General features: G+C 37.6%; 1 protein-coding gene across 1 annotated transcript in view; it reads right to left on the reverse strand.

Annotated features, from left to right (window-relative positions):
* The window catches only part of ZC3H12C (zinc finger CCCH-type containing 12C), a 35,694-nt gene that overhangs the window by 5,237 nt on the left and 18,346 nt on the right, over positions 1-12,111 (reverse strand). Inside the window, exons 2-4 of the mRNA XM_072405310.1 lie at positions 9,199-9,953; positions 2,818-2,957; positions 1,462-1,696 (exon numbers count right to left, since the gene is read on the reverse strand). Coding sequence (XP_072261411.1) covers positions 1,462-1,696; positions 2,818-2,957; positions 9,199-9,953 — 1,130 coding nt within the window. The remainder of the gene's footprint in view (positions 1-1,461; positions 1,697-2,817; positions 2,958-9,198; positions 9,954-12,111) is intronic.

Below are 12,111 nucleotides of genomic sequence, written 5' to 3' on the forward strand. Positions count from 1 at the left end.
TCCCAGGGGTCAGAGGGAATGCCGGGATGGTTGTTTTAGTACAGTGAGCTGCACGTGGGCAGTTCAGTGTACATAGATTTATCATTTCCATTTATTTAAATGTAGATTGTTATTGATATTTAATCTGTTGACTTTTTTTTTATCATTTGTGATGAGGTATTAATGTGCAGCACAGGTTATATTTAATTAGAAACTCATCAGGTCACCTCTGTATCCGACAGCTATCTGAGTTTGAGAACAGATAAAGCAATGGCATCATTAGTGTTATATTTAGGTAGCAGCTTTTGTACAGACTGCAGACAAGAAGACAATGACATTCTTCAATTTCTCTCTCCTTTTTACCCAGTGAGTGGTGCCCATAAAAAAGTCATTACTGATTCATTGATGACAATTAATATCATTACAATGAAGGATTCAAGGTCCAAGGTTTCTTAACTTATTAATGCTTGGTAGGAGCTGAAAATATTCCAAAAGTAAATTACAGAAAGGAAGTAATTCGATTGTTATCTGAGATGAAATTTTATAGAGCTTGGTACTGGAACACACGTGGATGGAGTTCATTTTCTGCTCAGCTTGCGTCTTGTCACCCTGCAAACGCGTCATGTGAATTAATCATATTTCACGTAGAAGAGGAATAATATGGGAAGCATATGAGCCATTAGTACGTCAGCAGCTAACTAATAATTATAAGTGATCTATAAGAAGACAGTTCACCAACAGCTGTCATTTCAGTCTCTGCTGGATGCCAGAAGGTGGAATTGCATATCTGAGGACTTTTCCGGTGCGTTTTTAGGTCTGACAACCTGCTGTGGCCATAATAAGGTGAACCCACTCTCCCTGTTGGGTTTCTCATTTATTTCCCTTAGTGACATATGCTGAAATCAAGGCAGATAGATTAGGATTTTGTAACCATGAAGGAAAGTTTATACCCTGCAACTGGTGTCCTTGGTATAACAAACTAATAAAAGATTAGGTCCCCCAGCAAATACTAATTGCAAAGGTATAATCTTCAACAATTTTGCTCCACTGTGAGATCAGTGATCTCTATGCAGCAGCCGACCCCGCTGAATACTGTACTTGGGAGGAAGCAGAGCATAACTTATTGGAAACTACAGCTCTGACTCAGATTTGGTGTGTTGGACAGCTGCTGAGAGTCCGCTGCATTGACACAGCTGTAGACTACTGCTGAGGACAGGTTCAGGAGAGTTGGAGGTGCTTTAAGAAACAAACCAACAATAAGACTTTAGGCACTTACATTTTACTGCACCCTAAATGTGTTTCTATAATTTTCAGAAAACCTTCAATTGAGTTTTAGCTATTGCAAATCCACTACTCATTTCTACCACACATTGAAAGCTACAGTATTGTAAAAAAAACAAATTAACACTAATTCACACTGCCTGTCTCTGCCACAATATATAATGTATGTCATTTGTTTTCTCTTTTGGCTAATTAACTTACTTGTCATTGACAAATGAATACATTAGCAACCTTTCGTCGATGAATTTCTTCCATTCGGGTTTCTCATTGGCCAGGTCCCGATAGTTGTCATTAGATACAATAATGCCTTCTGATTCGAATGCCAGCTTCACTATGAAGCGATCGTCATAGCATACTACCCTTCTGCCCTGGACTCGGCGGGATGGTGTAAACACCAGGATTTTGTCCTTTTCTAACTTGCGCAGGATCTCTTGATCTGATAAAAAGAAATCTTTTAAGCTTAATGCAGTATTTTTACACTACATTTCTTATAAACTTTGGACACAATTTGCCTAGGTGGACTTTTTACACGTGTCTATGTGTCTATAGGTGCCCTATGTAACCAGATGCAGTTGAACGTGGAATACAATGCAGCACGTGGAATACAATCAAGGCTACATTTCTGCCAAACCATAATCCATGGCCTAGGATGCTTGGGGCACTGTATAACCATCCACAAATTATGTGGCGTGTTGTTAGTCACATATCCTTTTGTAGGTTTTATACTACCATCCTCTCTACCAATGGAAGCTAGTTGGGTCCTCAGGGTTTTCTGCCAGTGGACACAGTTTATTTCTGCTGGTGGCACCATGTACTCAGCCCACCCATTCACTGTCTATACACCGAGATTACCCCAGCACATTTTTAGAAGGCCATCTGCAGATAGGCAAATGTCCTTTTTAAATGTCATACTAAAAGCTAGCTGGTTAACTGGAGTAGGAAAGGGGCAGCAGAGGATAGCTGGGCAGAATACAACAAGTTACTGCAGAACCCTGAGCTAATAGAGAATTGAATGAGGAATGCTATTTACAAGTATGATGATTATTTTAATGCTGAATCATATTTGTAGAATGGCAGACCAGTGTGGGTGAAAATAACTGATTTCTAAAGAAATCTTGGGGAAATATGGTGTCAATAATCTAATAAACCCAGTGATATTGTCTGGACCACAAGCCAGTATACCCCCAAGGAACCAAATCACAGCCTCATTAAGGAAACTCAGATGACATTGAGGTATATTTTGAGACTTCAAGAGCAGTGTGCTAATATACTATCTAATATATATTTAATACATTTGTTTTATTTCCATGTTTGGTAAACCACAACAAGCAGTAACTTCATGATGTTTCTTCTTCCTGATTTATTTTGAGTTCCCTGTTCTGTGCCTCTCTCTTTGCTTTCTATATTGCAGACCACAATATATTTTTCCTATCTTGGGAAGGTGAATTTACCCAACATTCCTAATTTGTTCAAATATTTTACAAATGTAGCAGCAGCAGTGAGAAACCAACTTTTTTGGTTTCTGAGTTGGTTGTGGGATGAAAGAGTGACACTTACCAGTAATGAGGGCATCTGGTCGGGACTGTTCTTTTCTCCAGGCTGGAACAAATACGGTTACATTCTTATGTCCTCTGTCCAAGAACCACGACACAGCTAGCTTGATCCCACGGCAAGAAAACACTTCTTTATTACCATGACTAAAACAGGGAGAAGACTGGATTAGAGTAGTCCAAACAGTATAAAACTTTTAGCTGTATAGTTCTCTTACCACCTTCCGAAGGGGCCTTGTGTTGCTTGTAAAAAGATGTTTAAGCCAAGGATGCCATGAGTACATGCTTCTGGTAGAAATATATAAATCTAACAATGCATCGGAAAATGGCCTCTATTGGCTTGATTAATCAGGCAATTCCTCCTTAAATGAAGAGTGCAACCGTTTCTACAAATGTAGCTTTATTTTTTTATTACTAATAGTAAGTAGTGACTAGCAGTTTGACAGATGTCTGAACCCCCATGAAGATAGAATTAGCATCTAACAACATTAGATGGAGAATGAAAAACAATTTATGATTTTTTTTGTACACACAAACTGCATGGAAAGCAATTCTGGAACACTCCTGGCCGATTTTCATTGAATTATAGGTTGGTATTGGCATCTTGACTCCCCACTGATCAGCAGAGCTACCCATTGCATTGCAAAATTTATAGGGAGCTTCCCTTGCTGAGGACAAAGCCAACATAGTAAACTAGGCAAAGTGTAGTTCACCGAGTCAATAAAATCTGACAAGATCGACTGACATCTGATACAATTGTGGTTAACCCGGGCCAATACAGGTTGGCTCTGATGGCAGGCCATAGAAATGCCAAATTTTGTGATTCTTTTCATTTTCCCATGAGGGTAAAAGAAAGATTAATTTACCCTCTGCAATACATATTCACATTTTCTAACTCATTGCACTGCTTGATACAACCATCAAATACAAGGGATCCAAGCCTTGTGTAGGCTCAAACCTGGCATGTCAGTGTGTTCACACAGGTTTGGACTCCTTCTCCAGACCCATTGGACCAATCTGGGTCAATCAGGAGGTGTTTAGCTCTTGCACATAGCAGTGGGGGATTTACAAACTTTACCATACCCTATATGCTGGAAGTCAACTTTCAATCAAGAAAGGTGTGCAGCTGGGAACAAAGTTAACCCAAATGTTGGTTTTGTCCCAGAAAAAGCAAATAAATGTGACCCTCATGCTTCAAAACTTAGGGTGATTGGGATATGATGTAGATCTTCAGAAACAAGCTTATCAATAATAGTATTATGCACCTTTAGTAGGTTTTAATGTTCAACACAAACACAAAATAATGAACTGAATGCTATTGGTAATGCCAAATTCTAGTCTCTAGTAATCTCTAGTCTCTAGTCTCTCTCTTCAAAACTTTGGTTTCTTTTTGGTCAGCACTAAAAGAATAGGTAAGGTAAAGAAGAAATATTGCATAGTAATATTTTTTTTTTTTGTGCCATGTGGTGCTTTTTACGCGTTTACGGTTTCTTCTATTTTCACACAGTGATTCATTTTCAAATCATTTAAAGCCTGTTAGTTTGAATTTTTGATTAAATAAACTCTTCAAGCAAACAGCTTTCTTGTACCATATTTTTGGTTAACCCGCAGTGCTTTAGCAATCATTTATAAATGCATTGTATATTGTAAAACAAAGATTGTATACACTGTAAAAATAGATATAAAAATCAGTTTACAAACCTACAAACTTCAAAAAATGTGATAAAATGAATCCTAAATCTACATGATTCCCCTTCAATAAAAACTTACAGCATTATTATTTTGCTGTATATTTCATGAATATTTGCTCAGTCCATAAAAAAGCTACATGCTCTATGTGCATACAAAAATAACCCAAGTGCTGCCTCTGTGTCCTTGTAAATCTCTGCCTCATTTCACACATATTTACCAGCATCTGACAAATGAAGTGGAGAAGAAAGAATTTGTTTTATCTCTTTACTCAATAATGTAATGATTTGCAAAAGGAAGCATTGGTCTGTAAACCCAGGGAAGGATTTTAAATATGTAGAAAATTAAACCTGATAAGGTGCGATTTTATCTACAGAATCAATTAAAATGGGGCCTAACTCATGGTCACCCTTCCTACAACACCAGTGCTGCATAATGCTATTTTTTAAAAAAATCCTTCCTGTACCAAAGGGCCTGTTTTATTAAAGCTCTCTAAAACTAGAAAAGTTAGACTATCATGGTAGAACTTGGGTGATGTAGCAAACATGGAATGGATTTGGTCAATGGACCGGATTTATTTAAGCTCTTCAGGGCTGGAGAGGATACTCTTTTAGGTGATACCGGGTGATACAGCAAACCTGGAATGGATTTCTTCAAAAGTCATTTGCCATTTGCTAGCAAATGTTTTGAATCCTTGACCAGATCTATTCCAGGATCACCCAAGCGTCACTGATAAAAGTGTATCCCCTCCAGCCTACGCAGTCTTAGTGTAATGTCCCCATCATAAACAAAGGCCAGTTTGGGTGAAAGCTATTTAACAGTTTACGGATATGGGGAAGCCATGATGCTCGAAGGAAGACCCAAAAAACATTGGGGTGACATTAAACTGTGCACTCAGTATAGTAGCAAGTTAAGGATTAACAACCTTGTGATTTTAATTATTGAGTAGACCTTGAGTAGTCTGCATTTGGGAAATTGACCACTTTGTTTGTTTATTCACTGTTGACGGTCACCAAAACTGGAACACACACATTACAATATGAATACACTATTTCCTTTAGAAGAATCAGCAACTATATAGTGCCTATAGTGCCTGCTTCAATGGATAAAGATAGTTTAGGTCAACCGTTTACTCCTATAAATCAATAAAACAATGTTTAGGTAATGGGGAACCCCTGCTTAAACTATAATATGTCAATGGAAAAATACACCTTACATTGGTGTTCAGTGGAAAGCATGCCCCACATACAGCTAAAAAAATCTCCAGGAACCTCTAGCAACCTCTGGAGAAACCAGAGTTTTAAATGACTGATCTAGGTAGATACCCAATCTACTAAATCTCAAGGTAAGAGTACAAAGTTAGTACAGTTGGACTGGAGCTTGTATGTGGGGGACTTAAGATATTAATTTCCTTTACTCCACAAATTTCCTTTCACTTCCTGTCTGGTATAGGGGTAGGAAGTGAAGGAAAACCTAACTAATCCGCAGTTGGTAAAAACTGATCTCAACTCTTTCACCTATTTTTGCATACCCACCTCTTCTACATTGGGATCCACTATGCTGAATACTGGTCAACGGTGAACTGGAAATATCCCTTCATTGCAGATTACTTCCAAGCAATAAAAATGGACATACCCTGACGGGAATGGGGGAACCACACACATTCATTCAGGTTCTCGATTCTCTCCAATGTAAAAAGAACAATAATGGGTCATCCAGAAACCTCTCTTTCATTTCATGTAAATCTCTCCGGAAGCTGAATTGCTCCTTGTAATTCAACAGATGAAAGAGACATTACAAGAGCAATTTCAGCATAATGATTTCTTGTCTACATTGGGATCTCTCATATGCAATTACAGCAATGACTACTTATCACATGCATTTCTATTCACTGCACTGATGGGAATCAGCGTATTACAAAGATAATTAATTGAATGCTATATGGAATTTAGATGCACTTTCCATCCTACATCCAAGGAAAAAAACAGCCATGTTTGAGGCAATCTGGTTATACACTGATAGGAAGAGGAAAGCAAATATATGTGTTCAGGCCTGAATTGCAAATCTTCCACTCAGCCTACCCAATGCTGATATTTTAGTTTGGTGTAAATAGAAAGCCTTCAATCTCATTTTTGGTGATCTCCACCCACTTGCTGCAAGAAATAGTGGATAGCTAAGGCAAAGGTTTAATTTCCAGCAATGATGCTTCTATTCCCTGACAACTTCTGTCTACAACATTGGTCAAAAGTTCCCTACGGACCATGCTACAAGCTCTCCTACCTCGGTCCCTGATGAAGACATCCTTAAGGTTAGGATCAATAACATTGGGAGGTTGTCGCAGGGGACTCATCAAAATTTTACTGTATCTTGGGACAGGACGAAAGGGGGTATATATATCCACAGCTGGACCAAAAAGAGCAAATACGCCATATATATATATATATATATATATATATATATATAGTGTCCCAAAAATGAATAATAAATAGATAAAATAGATACATTGGACAAAAACAGATGTGTGTGGCTGTTTGCCCTGGTGTCCCAATCTGCAAACAACTAACTTGCATTTATAGCACAAACAATAATGATAGATTACAAGTAGGCTTTTTCTGTTACAGGATCAAATGTATATGAAACCTTTAAATAAATAATGTCACATAGCATATGAACTGCTTTGTTTTTTTGTTTTTTTTTGTATAATGTTCTTTTTTCATATTTTTGTTTGGTAAAATAAAATCTGTTCAATCAGATTTTAATAAACATCTCATTAACAGCTTATCTTTTCCAATAAGCACACACTCTTCCACATCGCCTAAATCTCATTAGCACATCAATGCCTTTGATATAACTGGAAATACAAAAAAAAAATGTAGAAATATAAATCTCTAAAACAATTTTCAGAAAACCCACTAGACATTTGCATACTATTGCCTGATACCTGGAAATCCATTTTCATTATGGAAAAAAGCTTTTTGCCTTTTCAATGGGGATGCCTGGTGATAATCACAATGGATCGCTCCAACCAGAAACTTCAATGTCACCCGTCAGGTCACTGGTATATAATATTTCTCAAAAGGGAAATCAAACAGTGACGCTTCTATATAGGAAGGACAATGATATTCTGCACCTGTGGTGGCAACCTGTGGCTTTTTATCTATTGTGATTCTCCTAACAAGGCTTGTCACATAGAGACTTCTCAAGGATAAGGATAGCTTTTTAGTGTCATTAAACATAAACTTTACCTTGAATGCTGAACCTGTGCCCAAAAATTTTCCGGCAGCTGTCACAGCTAAAAATATAAAAATTCCAGGCAATTACTGAACATAAACAGCCTTGCTTTGTTGACGTTGTGGCTGCAGACAAGGGCAGTTTCTGAGAGAAGGGCAGAAAATTATTAGAATGATTTTTATTTCCGGAACCCTGGTCCCCTTGGGTCTACAAAGGTGTTGTTAGTAAACCTGAAATACTAGATAATGAACATATTGATATAAGGTGCAGTACAAAATGGAACTAACAAAAACATTAAAAAAAAAAAATGTAAGTAATGGAGATTTTAAAATTATTACGAAGAGATAGTTCCATTTTCAGTTTAAAAGCGCTAATTTAGTACAAATGTTTAGTTATCCTTTAAGGTTTGAACTTTTACAATCCAATCATAGAGAGAACACCATGGAACAATGCAGGCTCTAAGAATAGAACCTAACATTTACCCTGAGTGTGAAGAATAATTGCAGTGTCCAGTGTAGAATGGAAAGCAGCGTCCGTTCTCCACAAATGCCCCTAAATGTCTTTAAAATCCTCAACTGATATAACAGTACTAATATGAACATGTAATTTCAGAAAATTACCAGTTCAATTATTTCATGCACAATCAGAAACAGGGAAACTATGAATTAGATATTTCTATATTGAAATTATTACTTTAATGGTTGCGGGCCGGTTTTATTTATGTTGCTTTTCAAGTACTTTATTTTAAAATTGTTGCCATTTATTGTTTTATTATTAATTTTAAAATCTTTAATATTATGTATATAATGTTGAAATGTTTTTTAAATGACACATTTAAAACACAACACAGGGTTCACAAAGCACAATGGGTTAGCTAAAGAGACAGCACAATAGAATTTGAAGCACAATTTGATTCAAACTTTAGAGTTCCGTGGTGATGTAACAGCCGGAGGATTAAACCATAATGTATAGTGGGGTCACGGGCATTTGGCACACTCATAAATACTGAATGCCAAACAAAGGCTACATCACTAGAACTGGGATGTATTTTGAAATCGCTATTTTGTTTTTTTAAGCAACTGAGAATTGGAGAATGTAAAATATTAGCCATCCTGCGTGACAGCTCTGTAAAATGCAATATACAAAAAGTCAGTTTTTGTAGAGACTATTGCCTAACTTGCCTTGTTTGACAATAAAACCACACCACAGCTTATTATCTCGTTCTACTTTGACCTTTGCCATTGTAAGTTCTTCTGTACAGTATATACAAGAGGCTCATACCAAGTCAAATTCAGGTACTTACACTGTGTGCACTAGTAATAATGTATTTATGATTACAAAGCCGATAAAATTACATCTTTATAACAGCAGAGATGAATTTCAAGTAACCAAATGATACTAAACACTGAACCTGGGGGGTCCACTAAGTACATATGGAACCTAAACCCCCTATTCGGTATTGACTTACCTCATGGCAACATTGCTCCCATCAATAACAATGGGCCTTAGGTTATCACTTTCATCAATTCCCTCCTGGTGAAAAGGAGATTCCGATCTCTGGGACTCAAAGGACGATGGTTCCCGTACATTTGTATTAACACTTCCATTCTGTTCACTTTCATTCTTACTACCAAGCTTGACAAGCTCCCCCAAAATGTCATTGATTAAAGCATTAGTACCCAGCTTGTTAAGAACAAGAAGGACTTGTTCTTCTGAGTATCCTAATTTAAGTGCAAAGTCCAGTTTAGTTTGGTATTCCTTTGATACGTCAGGTGGCTTTTTGATCTCCTTAGCTGCTGCCAGGTCCTCCTCGTTTTTTAGGTCCTGTAGTATCTCATTCCTTTTCAGAATGTATGGCTCAATGCAAGGAGAGCGACAGAGCTGTCTGTGTGGTTTGGTTACCTTACATGGTTCAGCTACAAGTCTCCCCGACAACTCCAACTCATTGTCAGAATTTGTGCTTTCTTCTGAGTCACCACTGGTGCTGCAGGTCTCCTCAGAGATATCTTTGTCCAAATCGTCCTTTCTGGAATTGATTTTATCCATGCTGGGTTTCCGCAGTATAGTCCACGGTACAATTGCACTTAAACTTGAATTACTGCTTTCTGCGTAAAGGTGTCCAAAGCTGTGACCGAAATCATCCTTCAAGCCCATGAAGCCGGTACATGTGTCCGACTCCACCTTGCTGCTATTTCTAAAGCCTTGATAGTATGACCTGAACTCCTGCAAAACAGAAAAAAGTCACCATAAAGATCATAATCATACTGGCAAAGTGTCAGATAGTATTGGAAGGGCACAAACAACAATAATAGCAAGAGGTTTCTGTCGTCATGATAAGGGCACAAACAACAATAATAGCAAGAGATCTCTGTCGTCATGATAAGAGACAATCTACAAGGCTATAGTGTTTTATGATAAGGCTATACGTATAAAACTTACAAAAGACACAGGTAAAACATCTCATTCCTTCAAATGAGCACTGTCCTGGGCCCAAAACAGTAACAGTGCCTCCTAATTGCATCCCAATCTACTTTACCAAGAAAAGTATACTCAGGGCACAAGATGCTCTCAGTATCCAAGGCTGCTATTCTTTGCAGAAGGACCTTAAGAGCAGAGCTAAAGCCCAGTCCCCTGAGCACGGTGACCCACAAGAAAGGAAGAGGAAGAAGTAGACCCATCAAGCCATTTGCCAAAATTCATCAGAAAAAAGTACATAGAAGAACAAAACAAAGTACCTGGGAACCTCAAGAGGTTAGGGGAATAGTGCAAAGCCCAAAGTGAAGTGTGACAACTTTTTTGTAAACCTGCATGCATTCACCTGCATTAACTTTTTTGAAGAGCTAAGCTAGCTAAAGAATTTTATGAATTCCACTATGTCACAGGGGCTGGTGGATATTACCACATTGAGCAGCTGGGGACCAGGCATTCTAAACATCCAAAAATGTGCTAAAAATCAGATTCTGAAAAGGTTTTGATTTTTGACAAAGCTACCCGACAAAACATACAGATCATTCAAACTTCCAGTATAGATTGGCAATTGTAGCCATCATAGGTTTCCCTTTAAACCTAGAAATTATTTGCTTTTTTTTTTTCACCAATTGCTTTTTTTGTTTTTTTAATGAGACCCTGCAATGTGTCTTTAGACCCTGAAGATCTCCAATAGATCTCTGACAGCCTATTGTCTAAAGACTGGCAAGAGCAGATGTCTTTGCCTTCCCCCCTTCAGAGGTCCTTGTGGAATATGTAGTCCCTTTACCCACCCCCAACTGCACAGGAATAGCTCTGCTAGGTTTTTCATTCTCAAGGTTTCTTTCTTTTTATTTATTCATGCACAAAAATGACCCGCCAAGATAACAACTGAAAACATATTCAAAAAAGCCAAATAAAAATACCAGAAACATAAAAAGCCCATTTTTAGAGATTTATCTAGATTACGAAAAACATATATATATATATATATATATATATATTAATATTATATAATATAAATTTCATATAAAAGACTGATGTGTGAGTGATGTATGAGAGCTAAGGTTTGAATAAACTGGCACTGGGGGTTGGGGGAAGTGGATACATAACCAAAATCTTATACACCTGCTTAATTATGAATCCAGGTAAGACGTTTGGAATGGAGAAATTCTGATATATTGAAAATATGGTACACTGCCCTTTTCTTTATTATTTTTTCCCTCAATACCTGATTAAAATTAATTTAATTGCAGTCCCTGAAATATGGTTTCCTTAAAATCTAGACATTTGACTGAAAAGAGTCTCATCAATCTACATCAGATGCATCAATGTCCTTGCAGTGGTAAGTTGGTCTCAAATTCAGTCACTACCTACCTTTAAGGCAACCTTGTCAGTCCCATATAGCGATCCAAGCAAAAAAAGAGCTACAATACTCCCCTTTCTGCTCCATCTACCACTGCAGCCTCCATCAGACATTCATCATACAACACTTCCTGAACTGTCCCCGTTCTGTTTTTATTAAGTGTGTTGCTTGAGTAGGTGCTGGATCGAGTAATTACAGGAATTTTCTTGCATCTGTCACTTCCATATCCATGCAGCAACATCCAATTCCTCATTGTTTCCTGGATTACCTATTGAGTCATCTCTTCACTATGGACCACCAATAAACTGCTATCACTCCATTCCATGCAGCTTGATTGATCCACATCTTGTTTGGATCCTTAGTATCTTCACTTACAGCCTGTTACAAATTCAAATTTTACCTAATATTTACTTGCTCATTTCCAAAAACCACCTAATCTACCCATCTGTTCTACATTCTCTGCCTTTTCACTCTCTTATATTCAGGACTCCTCATGATCCTGCCTCCTTCTCTGAAATCCTGGAACCCAGTCCATATGCCATTTAGTAC

Source organism: Pyxicephalus adspersus, chromosome 1 (assembly GCF_032062135.1).
Source record: "Pyxicephalus adspersus chromosome 1, UCB_Pads_2.0, whole genome shotgun sequence".
Taxonomy (NCBI): domain Eukaryota; kingdom Metazoa; phylum Chordata; class Amphibia; order Anura; family Pyxicephalidae; genus Pyxicephalus; species Pyxicephalus adspersus.